This window comes from Carya illinoinensis, chromosome 7 (genome assembly GCF_018687715.1).
Source record: "Carya illinoinensis cultivar Pawnee chromosome 7, C.illinoinensisPawnee_v1, whole genome shotgun sequence".
NCBI classification, from domain to species: Eukaryota; Viridiplantae; Streptophyta; class Magnoliopsida; order Fagales; family Juglandaceae; genus Carya; species Carya illinoinensis.
The window spans coordinates 39,411,750-39,431,506 of NC_056758.1; the positions used below are offsets into that span (position 1 = coordinate 39,411,750).

Sequence of the window (19,757 nt, forward strand, 5' to 3'; positions counted from 1 at the left end):
ATTACTTAAATTGTAAAATTTAACTTGTTATATTCTAATTTTAAAATTTATCTTCTAAATTAAATTATGTCATATAAACATTTTACTAAACAAACTCTCTGAACTGACTTGCATTTTTCTTATATATATAAAAGTTGAGCTTGCATTGATCAATAAAATAAATACGTAAATATTTTATGTTAAAAAGTAGACAAATGAGATTTATTCATTTGTTCTTCGCAATCAATCAGTCTGTGTTATATATATATATATATAATGAGATAACTGTGAAATCTAACCATGAATTCTAATTCGAAGTTTTGGGCAGTCGAGAGATAATCCCATTGCTCCTTAGATGGATGAATATAAAGCTGATATGGCGTTGGATGGAGATCAATTGAAAGAAAGAGAGACAATTATGCAGGTCAAATGCATCTATAGAAGTTCAAAGCTGACGTTTATTGAGAACTCCGTGAAACGAAGAGGAGAGAAGACGTGCACCAGCACCAACAAAATAAGGAGTTTCATAAAGGTTTCAGATCTGGTTTTTAGAACTAATATTCAGAATTTATGGATGTTAGATGGAGGAACTAGTAGAGGGAATAAAATAAGATTAAAGTACTCAAGAATAGAACAGAAAACAAGATTAAGATCTACATCATTTTCCGACTCAATTACTCAAAAAACTTTTTACAATCCAGAGAGAGACAAAGTCTAAGGACCCCACAAGGGCCACAACATTAAATTCTGCACACGGAACAATGTTAATCTTCATGTTAAATACATTTGAGTCCAGATATTATATCCATATCTCATTAAATTGTAGGAAGTTTAGGCCAGAAAATTGAAAAGATTCATAATCCACAAACATGGGGAAAATAAATCAGAAAATAGGATAGAAAATAAAGAAAAGTATCACAACAAAAATAAGAGCCCAATGGTTCATGTATATGATCACAAATTTTACATGTATGAATGGTTTACTCCCAAATCAATTAGAGTAGTCTACCGAGTTAATCCAAACTAAACGCTTCACCCTTTAGTTCCGTTCTGGCCAAACAACAGCAGGCTTATATCCTTTACTGGAACTGAATGAGTTAGACACTTCCAGACTTGAGCGTGTTACTCAACCTGCATCAACAAATTGTTCATTTCACTAGGCTTTCGCTAAAAGACCACAGAAACGAAAAGGGAAAAGAGAACGGAATGGTTTTTGATAATGTATTTTACTATTTTCACAGCTTGTGGTACTCTGTGGATTAATTATGTCACAGTAGAAGTGTTGAAGCAGAAATGAACTTCCAGGAAAAAAAAACCCCAAAATTAAAGGCACTAAAAAAAATTAAAAAAAAAGGCAAACGGAAAAACAGAATAAGGGATTTGCCGGACCAAGAACAAGAGCAATCATGCAGCCCCTAACCTAACATAAATGAATCAAGGCAATTATCAAAAACCCGGAAATGGAACAATAAGAGACTCCCAGTGATAAAAACCAACTCTTAAGAACTTAATAAGCATCACATTCTCTCCATCCAAACTGCCCACATCACACATGATAGTGCTTGTCCAACCCAAAATTCCCCACATAGCACCCAAATCCACTCTCTGTTAGATCCAGGACTGATTTTGGCAACACGCAACTAATCCTGATAGGAAGAAAGAGAAGCCATAGAAGCTATCTACTAGCCAATTGAGAACAGAGTGACAAGAGATCCACCAGCCAATATGGATGATTTTGTTTGCATTTTCAAATTCGATCTCTGTAAGTGTTTCCCAATTCTTGTAGTCACAATCCATGCCTGTAATACAGTAACAGAAGAGGAAAGAGCTTTAGATGAGGGCTGTACCTTATAGTATAATCATTTCATTGTATTTGTTTCTGCTAGAAATTGAGGTAGTTGGGTTGAGTCTTCATCGGTCAAACTTTTTGGACCTTCAAGTCTTCACAGCCAAAAACAAACCATCATGTATGCATATATATACCAGTGTCCTCCCCATCTTCAGGACGGTGCTGTCCCAGTTTTGAAAGGTTGAAATGCCCCTCGCACTCTTCCTTTCCTCATGATGTGAAAATGGTTGCAATGGCAACCAGATTTACATCTTGTCCCAGCCAGCCTTTACACTGTATTACTGTGTGAGAAGTCCCTTGCTCACTCTTTCTTGCATCATGGCCAAAACTCTCTTTCAGCCTTCACCAAGTGTCTAAATTCACTCTAGATCGCAAGTCCTAAAAATCACTGCCTTCATATAATCAATCTGAGCCAACCATTTTCACCAAGTATCTCCACCGCCATCACAACAGATCACATTTTAAAGTCATCTTCGCTACATTTATCACTGATCACCTACCACAACCACTGTCAATATTGTCCTAGCAACCATTGATGGCTCAATAAACCAAAACAATTTGCAGGCAAATCACTGCCAAGTACAACAAACTATACACATAATAAATGCAAGCTTTCGCCCAAATAGACCACCTGCTGTGATTTGGTCTGACCCCTCACTTGTTATGGTTGGAGATGAAATTCAGACAGACAGCACAAATTCAGGTGGAGAACCAGCGCTGTACCCTTTAAGGGTTATGTAGTTGTCTAACTTCCTCTATAACCCAATCACCGCATCCAAGCACATAATTTAACCAACCACTTGCTACATAAAATAATCCTCACCTACCAATCTTCAGGCAACTTCATCCCAAAAGGTGAAAGGATCCATCCTTTCAACCAATATAAACTACTGCATTGCTCAATATCATAGAACATAGGGTGATCATGAGGCCACATGTCTGATTGCCTCTCGTACTTAGAGTATTGGAAGTGCAGGTCTAATACGATGCGATGTGTAAATTTGAAGTCTATGGAAAGTGTAGAAGCAATATTGTGGTAACCTCTAAACCAATGCCAAAACGTATACCACCTGGCTGTAACTAAACTTACCAGTCCAAGCCCTCAAAGAGACCTTCACCCTTTATAGCAGAAGTTTTGAAAATAGCCCATTGGCGGTTTTTTATCTTGTGCAACTCTAAAGCCTCAGTAACAGCAGCATCATCAAGTGCGCCAGGAAGATCCTGTAAGGACCAAAAGGACATATCAAAAACCAAAAACAAAACAGAAAGAAAAGAAAGGAAGAAAAAACCTAGCAGCTTGCAACTTGTATTCAGAAGGCATACAGGGACATGAACACATACTATACGGACTTCAACTCCTTGTACAACGGATGACAAAAGGCATTATCATTCCTTTTGACACATGCCATAAGGTTCTATATATATTTGGATAGTGAAGGGCCTAAAACATATTAATTTTCTTTCACCTTAATTTAGAAACTCAATAAGGCATGAGATCTTTTCCTGTACAGACAAGATCTTGAGTAATTAATAATACTGCAGTAGTACTAACCTGCTTGTTTGCAAAAATGAGAACAACAGCACCTCTTAATTCTTCTTCCTGACAAAGATTAAGATGTAAACCTACATCATAAGATTTCCAACATATGCAAGAAAAATGCGTAACTAAGTGAGAAAACCAAAATATTTGATCATTGTGGAAAGTGAAGGGAGAAGTTTTTTTGTGTATGTATGTTTTTGTCTAGAGAATGCAATCAAAGGAAGGGGGTGAATCCACGTATGGCACCACCACCTTCTGGTGCCAAATTTCAATTTTAAAAAGGTTACAATATCTCATATCATGCGACAAGCTTATGATGAAACTTTAAAGCTGCCAAAAGAGCCCATTTTATTACTTTTATCAATACTCTCAATAGGACTAGGTTCATTTCAAATAAGCAGCCAATCCAAGATTTAGGATATTTAATGAAAGGCGGTCATAGAGCACTAAAATAAGAAAATTATATCCACCAACTTTGCAAATTAATCCTTTAGTCCTCTAAGCATTAACATGGAACAAGCATACCTCCAAGATTGCGTGAAACTCATCTTTCGCTATGACCAACCTATCAGTGTCACTTGAATCAACAACATAAATTATGGCTTGGGTATTTGGAAAATAGCATCTCCAATATGGTCTGTGGTGTAAAACCCAATTAACAGTTAGCCGAGCATGTAATGTTAATGAAAAATAAATGACTTGAAATCAGAGGAAAATTACAACCCCATGTACTAAAGTGACAGAAGATACAAGATCAAGTCAACAATTCAAAAAGGGACAACTGAATAGTCTCAAGAGTGCAAAAAGATGAGCAGGTGACATCAAATCAAGGATATTTTATGGCATAAATATTTTGTCTTCTCGCCAATATATTTTATGGCAGAAATCTATTATATACTTCAAGAACTGTAAAATAGGTTATTTTAAAATCCATTTTAGCATTTGTATTAAAGATGGGTCAAGCCATTCTTTTAAGTTCATATAAACCAAAGTACTTGTAGAGGAGAAGCTATCCAAACCAGGCAAACCAACCTTGAAGCAATTCAAAGACCAAAATGGAAATAACCCAGACACCCCAAATAATAATATACAAGGTGCCAAGGTTCCGAAGGCACCAAGACAATGCAAAAAGCAGTGATTAATTGATCTTCCATGGTGTTTGCAAATTCAACCCCAGTATAAATAGCGTGGCTCCTTCTATCAGATATCATCAATCAATAAAAGCTAATGACAACTAGCTGCTATAGGAGAAATTCTTATAAAACCACTTTTTGAGGAGACCAATAACTCGAAATCTTTTTTTTTTCCAGCCACAACCTAATATAAACTAAATTTGATCATAAAACCCGGTTAATATACTCAACTTTCAAATATACAACACATTTTTAAAAACATTAAGATCAAAGCAAGCCTACACATCAGACAGCAAAGCCATAGTATCTGGACAATACTATCAAATGACCTCCATAGCCAAACCTAAACCCTAACTCTAACATACAGAGAAAAACCAAAGAAAGATTTGGATGGTTGAACCTCCAAAAACCAAACCTTACTTTTTTTTTTGCTTTTAATTCTTGAATCAGTATTGACCAGCTGATTATCGTAAACCAAGCAATATCAAACAGTTTCCAGTCGAGTCAGGTCAGTAGGGGTACAAGTTTCAGATATATTGCCCACCTCCACACACAACTTAAGAATGATGTCCACTTTAGAGCTCTCAACAATAAAATCAGCAAACTATTTCATTTCAAAACTATTAAAAAAACAAAAGAATAGAGTGAAAATCATGTACCTGATACTTGTCTGTCCACCTGTGCAAGTGCAGAAATGCCATTAGAACAAAAATTTACATCATTTATAATACCTAAAAATCTCAATAATATGAGATCATGAAATTCTACTTTTCGAATATGGCACGTACATATACATTAACTTCTTATAAAACAGTTGTTTGGGCACTTAGATGAGATAATCTCATCTCAAGATTTTTCATAATTTCATTCTCAAACATCACTCAAACACAAAATATTTTACAATTTCAGATCTTCAACTTTTTCATCTAATCATTAACTACTCATTACAACTTTCCCAAAGTTTCAAACAAAACACAAAAAAATACAAATTTTTCAATTTCAAATATATATATATATATTAAAAAATTATATTCAAATAATATGTTAACTTTATAATATTATTATTCAACTTTTTCTCTCTCCTTTCCCAAAACCCAATAAAATATCTTTAACTCAAACCATCTCACTACTATTCGGGTTTTGCTACTCATTATCCCACACACCACACATTTTTGTTTTTATTTTATTCCCACTAAACTAATTGAGTTTTTCTACTCATAATCTCTATACCATATACTTGCTAAGGAAATAAAAAGATAAAAAATTATGTGTGGTATGTGATGTGTGGGATGATGAGAAGAATTTTTCGTATACATAACTTCAAACACAAAGTTCTTTAATTCAAGCAATGGGGCTCCAACAAGTTCAAATGAGCTGCTCCATTATATATATTAACAGAGTACTGCTATTTTAAAACCTCTACACTACACACTACTTACATGGCATAATTTGATTTGGAAGATAAATTTTAAAATTTAAATCTTACAAATCAAATCTTATCATTTAAGTGAATGTCGATGGTGTGCTCTACACACTGACTTGAAAATAAAATAACTCATATCAACAACCCAATTCATGATCCACACAGAGAGTCCACTGCCATGTCCACCAAAAATACAAAATCTATCAAATAAATAAAAATGCATACAACTCCAAATCAAGTCAATCTGTAGTCAATGATAGTCACAGAATGAGCGTTTTTTTTTCAAACTCGCATTTTTTTTATAATGGTAAGCAATTAAAATTAAGCAAATATCAGAATACTCTTTTGGCGTTCTAGTTGACAAATGTGATGATCGTAAATTGAAGACACAGATCAAGGGACGAGATTTCCATACCCAGATCCCATACTTGGAATTTGATGTTATTGTACTGCACCGTTTCGACATTAAATCCAATTGCTGCACCCAAAAAAACATTGAATAATATTGGAGAGAAAAAGAATGGAACTGGTAAAGAAACATAAACGTTTGAACTGGGAAAGAATACCAACTTGGAATCGTGGACACAACCTCCCCCATCTGAAGCCGATCTGCACAAAATCCAAACCCAAACCATTGAATTACCGCAGTTGAATAGAAACCCACTATTCGAAACTGAGAAATTAAGAACTGGGCACGAGTGGAATTAGAGAAACTTACAGAGGATTGTGGTCTTTCCGGCATTGTCGAGGCCAAGAACGAGAATCCGAGCTTCTCTATTGCCGAAGAGGGACGAGAACATTTTCGTAAACAGTATACCCATATTGAGAGATTCACTCTCAGTGCATGCAATTGAGAGCAGATCAGACGGAATTTTATTCGGTTTTGTTTTAGTTCTTTGAGATCTCGAAGCAGAACCCTCTGGTCCTGTCCCCTTGAAAAGAATTTCGAGATCTTGGGGAATCTTTTTTCTTTTTTGGAGAATTAGGGACTGTGGATGAGTAGAGTAGCCCTCTCACTCTCTCTCTCCTCAGTTTCTCAGAAGCAAAGCCTCGCAAGAATAGAAGAGGGAACTGGGGTGATACTCATGCTCCTCTCCGGTGCAATAGATACAGTCCCGTATCTTACCCTTTTTTTGCTCTTTCGTAACATCTATAGGGCCTACTCTTGTAGACCTAAGGTAATTACTCTTGTCGCTAGCCCATTCTCATAGATTTTGGTTTTCTATCAGAGATTTCTGTAATTAAACGTTAGGATTATGAAAATTAAATCCTGTGGCTTCGTAATATTGAACCATTCATGGCTGCGCATTATATATTGATTTTTAAATTAAATCATTTTCGATAATTTAGTAGTCCTTTTTTTTTTCTTTCCAAAGCTTTGCAGATTACATTTTGTAGAAAAAAAAAAAAAAAAAATACAACCTTTGAATTCTCAGCCATGCACTCTCAAGGCCCATCTATCCTAATGGGCTTTTAAATTTGGATCGCAGTCGTATGCTAAGAGCAATGCTCGCGTTCCAACCCAAGTTAAAAGAGTTCTTGATGATCGAAAACGACCAAGATTCTTATGATCCTGGGAACTTCGTCCGAATAATCTAACGTGGTTTTAGACGTTGCAACTTTCTAAGATAAATGTTTTAGCCATTAAAATATCAAATAAAAGTAAAATTATAAAAAAAATTAAATTAAATAAAAATAAATTTATAAATTGAGATAACTTGATATAATACGTAAGATTGTAAAATTATTTTTATTATAAAATAAATTTAACGGATACGTGAAATTATCTTAATTTATAGATTTCTTTTTATATGATAACTCGATAGCTATATTTCTCAAGTTTAAAGCCAGCGAGGATCCTCATTTGCGTATGTGCATTTAAGCGAATTGAAGTGTACTCGAAAGTACTTTTATCATGGTATAAGAGTTGTAGATATCTATCGGATGTATTTCCAGAACATTGAAAGTGCTTCTTTACAAGAGGTTTTTCCAAGCAAATACAAATTACTACAAGGCCAAAGCTAAGCATCAACCAGTATTGGTGACGACGGATGGAGATGGAGATGGAGTTGAAGCACAGTACTGTAAAAGATCATCGGATAAAAAAGCGGGTATGCATACATTTACATGATGATGTTCTTCATATACAAATTAGAACCTGCTTTCTAAGATTTCTCTCTTAGTTTCCTGATCGAAACAGTAAGCAGGTGCTTGGGTCACTGAATCTTGCAGTACCGCTCCGACCTCGAACGTAAGCACGTGTGTGGATATCCCTACAAAATGCATGGATGGTCACATGATTCAAACTCAGATTTAAGTAGTTCCTTAAATGAAGAAACAAACTAGTAATCACTAGCTTGGAGAGGTAAATTTTTCCTAATTGACTCTTGATAAATGATCATACTCATGACTTGACTTGATAAATAATATGGATTTTGATAGTTAAAAATGAAAATTCACAAACATACCATCGTAGAAATCCCACCGAACTGGCCTCCTCGTCAGGACATCCTCGTAGTAGACAATAAATTCCACCTTCTCCCAAACGTTGCACAGAAACCCGTCGGTGGCCATAGTTCCAAGGTAATTAGCCCCATCAAGAAAATCTGGGCGAGGAATACCCACCTCGAAATGCATTACCTCGCATGTCCCGCCCGCACCTAACGTATAATAAAACGAAGTGCCGTTGTTCCATTCAATATCATATTGCAGCTCACCTAGTTGTCTCTGAATTATGTTCACGTTCCGGCCTTTGGGCCAGTCGTACCAGAGGTCGTTGATTTGGAGGCGAGTGGAGTTCAAGTTCAAGATGAGAATTGCGCGAAATTGCTCGGGCCATGGCAAGGGAGTTGGGGTGGAACGAGGCAACTCAGCGGAAGAACTCACGAAAAGGAAGATCAGAGAGGCCAAGCAAAGCAGGTTGGGTTTCATTTCTTCTCCTTTCTTGCTGCTACGCCTGTGTCCCTTCTTTTCTTGTGAGGTTCTGTATAGGAGGGGAGATAACGCCGTTGGCTTGACTGAGGCGAGTGGCTACGAATAAAACTTGGGGAGCCATGATTTCAAATCAGCTGAGGTGAAATTTGTATTTTCCGATTTTTTTTCCTCTCTTGTTGTGTACAACTATTTTCAAGTGATTTTAGATATTTTTAAATATTTTTTTTAATATTATTTAAACATAAAATATTTTTTAATTTTAAATTTTAAATTTTGTCATCAAATTATTAACATTTTTTAAATTTTCAAACAAAAAAAAAATGCTAGATAATTGAATTGGAGAGAGTATATTCAATCGAGCAGTGCTACATACAATCCCTATTTAGAGACTGCAATACAGGTATAGACAATTTTATTTTTAAAGCTTTTTAAAATTACTAAAACATTTATCTTAAAATGATATTTTTTTTATTTAATAAAGAGTCTGCACATGCAATCCCCAAGTAAGAATTACAAATAGAATTTATCTATTCAATATTGTGGGCTGGAGCCTGGATGTTTATTTTCGCGAATCTTCCAATAATCATAAATCTTTTCCGCTATATGTGACAGTTGGCGAGTCTTATACTCAATAGGGTAGTGATAGGTTACAATCCTATTACTACCTTATCACTACTCATTTTCTACTCAAGTGCAATTCAATTTTTTTTTTTTTTTCTTTTAAGTATTTTTTTAACATCCTTAATCATTAAAAAAAATTAAAAAAATATATAACTTTACTAATATCCACTTCTTTAATCATTAAGTAAAATAAAAAAATTAAAAAAATCAAATAAAAAATAGTAGTAGATGAGTATTAGTAGAGTGGTAACTCTTATCATTTTCCTACTCAATATATCATCCCATCCTAGAGTCATCTATCTCCCTGTCTTATTCTCTAACAAGAAAGAACTAATACACCAGAGAGTCCCTCATGCTGTTTTCTACAGTGCAGATTGGAAAATCATCTCTGCCAGCTCCTGCAACAATAGATTCAGATTGAGGCCGAATGGAAATGGCTAGTCACTAAATAAATAGGTAAAAACAACAAATTACTCCAAGCAATAATAGCCTGAAAATTAAATGATATATCCACCTGAAAATCAAAATATTACTTGAAACTCAAAAGAACAAAAGTCAGTTTCCTGCTTCTTTATGCTAAATAGTACTGTTGATTTTGAATGGGAAGTAAATATACTAACTACACTCGTGCTATTACGAGAGTGGAGATTTTCATTCTGTAATTCTTTTTCATGCTTCTTCTCTCCCATTTTCACTGGCTAATCTATATCAGTTATTAGTCTTTACTATGTCTAGTTCTACATGCGCCAGTTCTGAGGTGGTGAAGGATGCTCTGAAATATCGTGAAATAAATAAATAAAAATTTATCCTTCCAATACCTGCTTGCCCGAAGCAACTTTGGGTTCTCCCCATTCCAAGGCTTTCTTCTCGAGCATTTCAAAATCTGCTTTACCAGCCTGATGAAAGATGCGACCATGCATTAGCCACGGGCATTGGGGGAGAAGGGGGGGATGATATGAAAACATTTTACCTCTATTTGAGCTCCAAGTTCCGTGTCAAAACTCTGGTATCTCTTGCGAACAAGCTCAGCTAAAGAACCATCCTTTGTTTTATGACAAATAAAAAAGAACCATTTAGTCTTGAAATTAGAAGAGAGAATAGAAACTTTTGATTAAAATTAACGCATGCAGCAGCCCATGAAAGACATAGAACAAACATTAGTTCATCACCTCAATCAGCTTGGCCACATTCCGAAGTCCACGGGCCAGGGTATCCATTCCAGTAATATGAGCAATGAACAAATCTTCAACATCCGTACTCTCTCTACGCCTGTATGTCAGTAAGTGAAGAAACATACCAAAACAGTCAGTAAGTGAAGAAACATACCAAAACAAAGTCAAATGTATTCATTAATCGATCATGAAAAATATAAGGAAACAGGATGCTTGTGGCCATAAGCACAAATTTAAGAAAAACAAAATGAAAGAAAGCCCTGACAGTTTTGCATCAAAGTTGAATCCTCCTGGTGCTAGTCCACCCTGTGATAGGCACAACAACAGTTGCATAAATTGCATTATCCTTCAAAGCAATTTGATGCTTGTAATTACAAATGAAAGACACATTTTTCACTTACATTTTTCACCACACTGAGCATAACCAGAGTTGCCTCTCCAATATCTGTGAGAAACTGATCAGTATCCCAACCTGTAGCAAACGACAACAGCTCCAGATAAGAAAATTGCAGTGGTCTAAACGTTTTACATAAAGTCCATGATTTTTTTTAAAATACATAACTAGGAAAAGTTTTAGTTTATAACTATTCAATACCAATCTGTGGGTCACCCGTGTTTGCATCAATATTTCCCAGCAGACCACCAAGTCTTGCGGTTTCAAGTTCATGATGACAGCTGCAAGTACAAAAGCATTACATATTTGTAGAGGTTCACACCTTCCTCCGTGCTTGTTTAATTCAATGGAAAAGTTACAGGTGGGAGTTCACCACGTGCTTAAGATACAAAATAGGGCATACCTGTGACCAGATAGGGTGGCATGATTGCACTCGATGTTAAGTTTAAATTCTCCTACAAAAGAAAACAGGACAACAATATCATGAATTTGTCAAGGTCATGAATTTGACATTATATGTAGGAAGGCTTCCATCGCACAATTAAATGTTAGTCAAGGGCTGCAAAGCATGCAATTCAACAACATTTAATTCATGAAAATACTAATGTAGATGATAACAGTATGGAAATGATAATTCTGATATTAAAAATAGTTTGTTACCATTAGATTAAAGGCAAAAAAAGGACCATGAATAACAAACTTTAAATTACCTATAAGACCATATTTTCGTAGGAAATTAGCAGCTGTTGCTGCATCCCAGTCATACCTGGGGAGATTTACCATATGTAAGCATAATGGAAAGTGCAATCCATATAATAATTAAACAGAAAAGTTAAGAAACATACTGATGTTTGGTAGGTTCCTGAGGCTTGGGTTCAATGAGCAATGTACCTAAAAAGCACAAGAAGAAGAAAAACAAGTCCCTTTTTAGAGAATTGTTACATGGCAACAAACACAAAAATATTGAATAAAAAGTAAAAAGATAACTGATTAAGATACAAATTATCCATACTGTCCGTCCCAATAGACGATAAAAATGTATTACTGTCTTTACTGGCTTTTTAATTTTGTATATGATATAACACAACTGAACTAGTATGCGGCATTGCAATAAATAAAACACAATAGTACCATTGAATCCAATCTTCTTCTTGTAAGCAACAGCTGCCTTAAAGAAACTTGCCTGTCAATGGATAAATAATAAAGAATAAGAGAAGTAGCACCCATGAGTAAAGATATGTAAAAGAAGATTATGAAAAAAAAAATGGAGAAGTCCCCTTGGTGGCACTGTAATCTCAAAACAAAGTAAGATCAAGACACAGGGTAAGTCAAATGTATCATTGGACATAATTGTAGAATTGATCCAAAGGAACGCACCATATGATCAAGCTCTCGTCCCATATCTGTATTCAAAAGAGTCTGATAACCCTCACGACCACCCCAAAACACGAAATTTTCTCCACCTAAATAATGTGTGACCTGCAGAATTAGTCAACAAGGCAGCTTAAAATTTCATAGAAAAACCAAATTTTTTTATAAGTAAAATAAAAGAAAAACAAAATTGTAAGCATGACGGAAAAGCATACAGCCAAATTTCTGCAATAAGCATTGCATGCACACACACATACCCACCTCTATGGCTTTCTTGACTTGTGCAGCAGCATATGTATATACACCTAGTTCAGAGCTGTAAACCAAGTATCTCTGATATATAAGTCCATGAATGAAAGAGCACGCTTAACTTAGGATATATCTGCGTATTTTTACATAAACACATGCATACATATATATAAATTACCTTGTAGCGGCACCATGCATGTAGCGGGGATGCATGAACAGCTGAGCTGTACCCCACAGAGGGCGGATCTTGGTTCCCTAAACAGTCGCATGATAGAAGCATTTAAATGAGGCAGACTTCATATCAGCAATGGCAACATTTAAAAAAAAAAAAAAAAAAGGGATTTTGCTGTAAAACATAAATAAAGGTCTAAGTTGACATCAAAGAAAGTAATTTGCTGCTGCCAAAACAGGTGCACAAACATACAGCCTTGAAAACAACAAAATGTTAAGAGATGAATGTATTCGTCATAAGCTTTTAATCTTTCTTCTTGCCCTTCTTCATCTTTGAAGCCATTATAGGTTAAAAGTATCCAGTTCCTTGAAGCTTGGGTATGCTTGGACTCCTTTACAAAGGGTACAATAAAAAAGCAGTGTGGCTTAAAAATTTAAAATGACTATTAATATTATTGCACAAAACATCCCAAAAAACACTTCATCATCTAGATTATCATCCAGTCATAATAAAAGTCTCCTCTATATTGGTTTTAGTGCTTTGCAAAAAAGGGAAGGTAATGTCTTTAAGCACATGATTTAACTATCCAGGGTTTCACTTGGTCTATGAGTACATGCACTCAAATTGATAAAATAAAGGAAACGGTAATCTCCCTAGAGATTTAAGCCTCGGAAAGTCAGGAGGCTCTTAATTATTGCAAGATGCCGTAAATGATGATGTGGCTTACATCACAGTTATTGACATGACAATTGGCTTGTTCATTCATATAAACTTACCTGAAGCTCCTTAGCAAGGGCCACTACTTCATCCAAGTTTGCATTACTTTCCTGTGACAGAGGTAACATTGCCAAATGACTGTTTTTGTCAAAGTATAGTCAGAGCAGTTGAATGTTATCGAGAAGTAGAAACAACATAAAACTTCAAAATTTTCAGAGAAACTTCTTTTGATGCCATGCCTGGTTGAGTAAACAATGCAATTTCAACTCCTATACTTCCTTTCTCTCTAGTTTGAGCAAGAATAAAACAAATGCAATTAGCAAATTGACCTTAAAAGATGACTCACCTCCAGGGTTTTGCCATCAGGGGCTATATCCCTGTCATGGAAGCACCATCTATCAACTCCAAGCTTGTTTATGAACTCAAAATTGGCTCTCACTGTTTTAAGCATTAAAAGGATTCGCTTTACTTCCACTTGCACACTTATCAATGCCATATACAGAAATGAACTCATAGAAATCAATCTTACTTCTTCTCTTGGCCATGGCTACTGAATTTGTTCCATCTTCCCATGGCCAATACTTTGTAGATGCACCAAATGGGTCACTACCAGTCCCACGGAATGTGTGCCAAAATGCAACACTAAATCTCAGCCAACCCTGTCACCATAAAAACCTTCTGTAAGAAACCATTAGCCTCTCTAACAAACCTTGATGATATTTGGAAATAAAAGCTAACCTTCATTTTCTTCCCAAGAATCTCTTCTTCTGCATTGTACCATTTATACGCAAGTGGATTCTTGCTAGAAGGGCCCTGAAAAGATAAAATAAAAGGTAAATACGAGCATCTGCTATCACAGTCATGAAGACTCCATTTTACTACAGAAAATAGTATTGTATGTAAACCTCCATAATAAATAGATTCTAAGCATGGTTAATTTAAGATTAACGAAGTTGCAAAGAGACTCGTAAACTTAACCAAGATTTAGAGTGCGATTTTCATTACGATAAGAAAGTATCCTCCTAATTCTAAGATAAACATGGGATAGACAAACAGGTCATAACTCTCCCTACCTCATACTTAATGTTGGGAATCTCAGGAAAGAATTCGCCGTTCCATTGACTCGAATCACCGCAGTCCTTATCAAGACCAGCTGGACATGTTGGTGGATTTGCAATCTGCATGCGATATAAACCAAACCCAAAATAAGAGAAGAATATAATTTAAAAGGTTATAACCACAGAATGTAAGGAATCTAAAATGCAAAGAGAGCTCCTTTACCACCACAAACGAAATCACATTCAAAAAAAGAAGAAGCAACAAAGTCTTCAGAACCATCATTTTCTTGTCTCATGCAAACTCCTCTGCAATGTAAGCAACATAAAACCAATCATCATCAGCCAATAAACGCAGGTACAGACTACCCAAAGTCAAATTAACAAAGAACCTCACCCGGCATTTCTAGACTCGCACAATAGACCAACTTCGGAGAATACCCATTATATAATATAAAAATAAATAATAAAATCTACCTCTAGAACAAGTGTGGGTGATTCATATAGTATCAAGCAGATATCTTTAACACCCCAACCGAACAAAATTTGACCAATTTTGGAGAATACCCGTAACCAACAATACACCAATTTCGTAAAATATTCATGTCCAAACCAGCAGATTAAAAAGAAAATGACCCCTCGAGCACAAAACCTATCAGTGACAAGACAATAGATGACTCCCCTCCGCGGCAACAAACTCACAAAAGAGTCATCGCAACGGAACAAAAAAGCCTACTGTAGATAGTAAACTGTAAAAGCAATAAACGAAAGAGGGAAAGACTTACGGATTGAAACTAGCCCTCCTGCGATTGCAATACGAACATAACAAAGAAACCTCTCACAATCACGACTATTAAGAATTACATGTATATATACTATACAGTATACTGGTCGATATCAACATTAGTAATCAAAATGTTGGAGACAATTTCAATTGACTAATTAATTCTAATCAACATGCAAACGTGTCGGGCTGGGTTTGATTTGTTGGATAAAATGCCATTCCGATGATCGATATTTTCTAAATTTAAAAAGCGGCGATAGAGTTACTTGCTCGTGAGGAGGCAGTATCGTTACTTTCGTTATTCTGTCATCGATTCGTTGGTGAGGCTGACTAGGACTCATAAGTCATAACAGTCTTTAATGACGTGGAATGATAATGGATTGGATTTGTTCTGTACGTGTCAGGCTGTCAGCTATGACATTTTAATTTATCAAGAACCATTACATATATAAAAAAATTATATAAAATAAATTATATGATTTCATAAAATTTATTAGATTTATTTTATAATAAAAATAATTTTATAATCTGATGTATCATATTAAGATACATCAATTTATGAATTTACTTATATATAATTCGTTTGTGATCAAAATATTTTCTTATTTTTAATAAGTATTGTGTGGATGTTGAAATGAGATGAAAAATATATAAATAATAATAAAATAATTTATAAATAGTAGTGAAATAATTTGAATAAAATTTTTTTATTAAATTTTGAAAAGAAAAAAAAAGAAAAAGTTGAATAAAAATATTATAAAATTAAAATATTGTTAAAATATAATTTTTTTAGTATAATTTTTATTTTAAAATTTGAAAAAATTAAATGATTTTTTATATTTTGTTTGAAATTTTGAAAAAAATTATAATAATTAAATAAAAAATATTAAAAATTTAAAATTTAAAATTATTTATACTTAAAGATATTTTTAAAAAGAAAAACGAGATAAAATGAAATGCATTGAGAGATTATCCAAACCAGATCTATTGTTCTCTTGCTGCGGACTTCTAGAGTGGACTTGGGTCATGTGCTGGTTGCAATTGTATCGATAGATGAATTCTTTGGGAGCTTGGGCCCATAGAGACTTTGACCCAATGAAGAATTGGCTGAGAATAAAATGAGAAGAGAGATTGGATTTGAAAGTTCAACGAAGCCCAATTATAAGCTTAAGTCTTTTTTGTCAGCGTTTAGAGATTAATTATAACTCATTCGTTGTAGGACTATTATGGGATGATATCAGTCGTAAAAGAATTTTCATAAAAAATTAATGTTAAGATAAATTTAAATAATAAAATCTACTTTTTCTATTAGGTTAAATTTTTTAGGTAAGTGTCAATGTCTTTTGGATCATATAGCATAAGATCTAATCTCTAAAAAGGAGAACCATGTTTGAATCTCATACCTTTGTATAAAAATTAAAAAAAAAATTAGACAAGTGGTGATTTTACATAATATCAATCAGCGTAATTGAGTTTTAATCCTAACTCTACATTCTACTAAATTTAATTAATTATTTCAAGTATTGGATCTACTTATTAAGGAAGAGTGTTAGAATATAAATTAAACAATAAAATCTAAATTTTTTCATTAATTTAAATTTTCAAAACAAGTGATAATTTACAGTTAATAGAATACGTTTTTACATAGGTAATATATTGGAAATTGGTGGGGGAAATAATATCATATATATTTTCTAATAGATTATTGCATTTTTTGATAGTGATAGGAAGTACTCGTGGTCCTAGTCGTGGATGACAAAAAAAATCCAAAATTCGAATGATAAGACAGAGCGGACAAGAGTACCGTTGCTGACTGGTAGAGAGTCAAATATATTGGTCTAGCGGTACGTAGCGCATCCATTAGCTTAATCAAATTGGTGCAAAACATTAGAATTTCTATTGAAATGATTACAAAATTCGATCTAGAACCTTTAATGCTGCCTAGCTATTTGATCTGTTCATGCAGGGTATAATATCTGGACATGAGTACTCGTCAATTGCACTGAATAAGACCTCCAACATAGTTTTCCTTTTTATTTTAAAAGTGGAAAAAAAAGGCAATGATATATTTCAAGGCCGTAGTGGCCGAACGGGACGATCGATCATTATCATGGTCACGGGGTACTTGGTTTTTATGCATGAATTTGAAACGTACGCCGTAGCACCTTCTTGAACACCTGTGTTTGCTTTTCTAGGCATGCAGTGCTCGCAAGTCGCAAGGTTATTAATAACTAGGAACAGAAACTGATCCATCCAGAAACTGAAACTTAGGATGCATGCATGGTAAGAGCAGCTCACAATAAAGTACCACTTGGCTTTCGACTCCAAGCTAAAGTTATCTACAAAGTACTTGTTCAGCTAATATTAATGGTAAAAGCTGTCATGCATTAATCTTACTATAGTTGATCGTGTTGTTTTTGTTTTTTTAAGGGTAACAATATCCTTACTATCTTATAAACTTAATTAATGATCATCTAAAATTTAAATTGATCGAGTGTATATATAGAAAAATTATACGCGAACTTGGATGCAGATTGGAAACTTTTAGCATTTTTTAGTGCTAATTAAAGTAGAAAAACGGTGTTAGTTTATGGATAAAAAAAAAAAAAAATACTATAAGAAAGTCTCATACTATACACATTTACCTGACAAAAATTTGATTTATTAATTTTGGTTTTTTTTTTTTTATGTAAATACACATATTTAAGCATTAAGATAAAATAATATAAATGATAAATCACATATTGATTAAAATCCCGTTTGATTGTAGAACTTAACTGAGATTAACTAAATTTAGCCTAATTTTAAACTGGATCTAACATCTAAATACCTAACTTTCAAATTATTAAATTTATATAAATTTAAAACCTCCTTACACGCGAGACTCATAAATTTTTCAATTCAACACATTTTTATATATGAGACTTATAACTTTTTTCAACTTTTTATAAATAATATTAATCTTAACATATAAATATATTTAAACTCATTTTAGATAAATTTTATATAATTTAGTTTACTTACTTAACATGTTATTATTTATAAAGAATTAAGTTAAGTTCAGTTTAACATCTAAATGCAGGTTAAGTGAGAGTCTAAGGAATAATGCTTTCATTTATAATTTTTTTTTAAAAAAAAAAAAGAACTTTCTTGATCTACAGTTAAGTGGAGGAAGAAAAGACTGGACGATATCCGTGGGGGCGTGGATCTACGGATAACTTTTGCCGTTGAGAAAGACTAGACCGTAGACACCACAACAGGGCAAAATGACAATCCAACCAACGGTCTAGGAAACAAAAAGATGCTGATGCATTATAGAACTTCCAATTTGGACAGTTGGGCCTACATGAATTGCCACCTCAGCCACATCTAACCTTCGCCCAACCTTAATAATGCTAGAGGTTAATCTTAGTCCGACCCATTCCTAATTATATGAATAATGGAAACACCTTGAATAAAATTATGGGAAGCTTTCAGTTTCCTGTCTCATTCTCTGACTTGGATCTATTAACTAGTTTCAATATTTGGACCCGACAGTTGAAATAATATTGCAGACCACAAATTAATATTTGAAAAAAAAAAGAAAAACGAGAGAGTAAAGACATCCACTTATAGTTTAGAATAATATAATTAAAAGAGAGAAATGATTTCATCACAAAGATACATCAAATTAATTATAAAGTTATTTTTATTATAAATTAAATATAACGTATGATATACAATTATATTAATTTATAAATTTATTTTTTATGATATTCTTTTTGTGTATATGGAAAATTTATATTAAGAGAATTGATTGGTGGACAAGCGGACACAACCAACAAGAAATAGGATTACAAAATTTCAGTCTTCATGTAGTACTGGCCGTGCATAATTGAGTGACATATATCCCCTTAATTAATTGAGAAGGTCAGGGCAGACACAAATTCATGCTTAGCGGATTTTGGGGATTGTAATATTTTTATAAACTTAATTTTTTTTATAAGCCGTAGACTGTTCGAAAAAAACAAAATTACCCTAAAAACATGAGTTCGTTTTATTTTGCTGCCTAAATAATTAAAGGTTCTAATCCCTCCCGCGAGAGGTACAAATTAATTAATTAGAAGGCACGTAATATATAAGTACCCCATCAACAGATCACTCTGCAAACATCAAAGATTAATATATATATATATATATATGCATATATATAGAAATTCTAGCGCCCTCACCCTCCCTCTCAAACTCTCACATTCCCTTCTCTCTCCGTCCTTTCTTCTCTTCTCCTTTTCATTCCGTCATTTTTTTTTAATTTATTTTGTTTCTTTCAAAATTGAAAAGATAAATCTATAATTTTTCGATACCTTTTTGTGAAGCATGAGCAA

The 19,757-nt window shown here is 34.0% G+C and overlaps 3 protein-coding genes across 5 annotated transcripts; all 3 read right to left on the reverse strand.

Annotated features, from left to right (window-relative positions):
- Positions 1-749: 749 nt before the first annotated feature.
- Positions 750-7,052, reverse strand: LOC122315295 (ADP-ribosylation factor 1-like). The gene is made up of 8 exons (XM_043131128.1): positions 6,643-7,052; positions 6,495-6,533; positions 6,340-6,402; positions 5,161-5,179; positions 3,894-4,005; positions 3,381-3,428; positions 2,919-3,049; positions 750-1,110 (listed from the first exon to the last, which is right to left on the reverse strand). The coding sequence occupies exons 1-8, from the start codon at positions 6,743-6,745 to the stop codon at positions 1,077-1,079; spliced, it is 549 nt and encodes a 182-aa protein (XP_042987062.1). The 5' UTR covers positions 6,746-7,052; the 3' UTR covers positions 750-1,076.
- Positions 7,053-7,871: 819 nt separating this feature from the next.
- LOC122315294 (uncharacterized protein At4g14100-like) lies at positions 7,872-9,023 on the reverse strand. Its single transcript, XM_043131127.1, has 2 exons — positions 8,393-9,023; positions 7,872-8,197 (listed from the first exon to the last, which is right to left on the reverse strand). Exons 1-2 carry the CDS (start codon positions 8,853-8,855, stop codon positions 8,076-8,078), a joined length of 585 nt encoding a protein of 194 aa, XP_042987061.1. The 5' UTR covers positions 8,856-9,023; the 3' UTR covers positions 7,872-8,075.
- A 610-nt stretch (positions 9,024-9,633) lies between these two features.
- Positions 9,634-15,627, reverse strand: LOC122315293 (xylose isomerase-like). 3 transcript variants are annotated; one of them, XM_043131123.1, is made up of 21 exons: positions 15,395-15,627; positions 14,836-14,918; positions 14,628-14,732; positions 14,293-14,367; positions 14,084-14,213; positions 13,901-13,992; positions 13,614-13,664; positions 12,844-12,920; positions 12,678-12,732; positions 12,423-12,524; positions 12,177-12,228; positions 11,891-11,936; positions 11,756-11,811; positions 11,449-11,500; positions 11,247-11,326; positions 11,053-11,123; positions 10,917-10,957; positions 10,649-10,748; positions 10,450-10,521; positions 10,298-10,375; positions 9,634-9,877 (listed from the first exon to the last, which is right to left on the reverse strand). In XM_043131123.1, exons 2-21 carry the CDS (start codon positions 14,893-14,895, stop codon positions 9,842-9,844), a joined length of 1,431 nt encoding a protein of 476 aa, XP_042987057.1. In that variant the 5' UTR covers positions 14,896-14,918; positions 15,395-15,627; the 3' UTR covers positions 9,634-9,841. The 3 variants fall into 3 exon arrangements, with proteins under 3 accessions (XP_042987057.1, XP_042987060.1, XP_042987059.1); XM_043131126.1 differs by lacking the exon at positions 15,395-15,627 and adding an exon at positions 15,087-15,325; XM_043131125.1 differs by lacking the exon at positions 15,395-15,627 and adding an exon at positions 15,007-15,325.
- Positions 15,628-19,757: the final 4,130 nt, after the last annotated feature.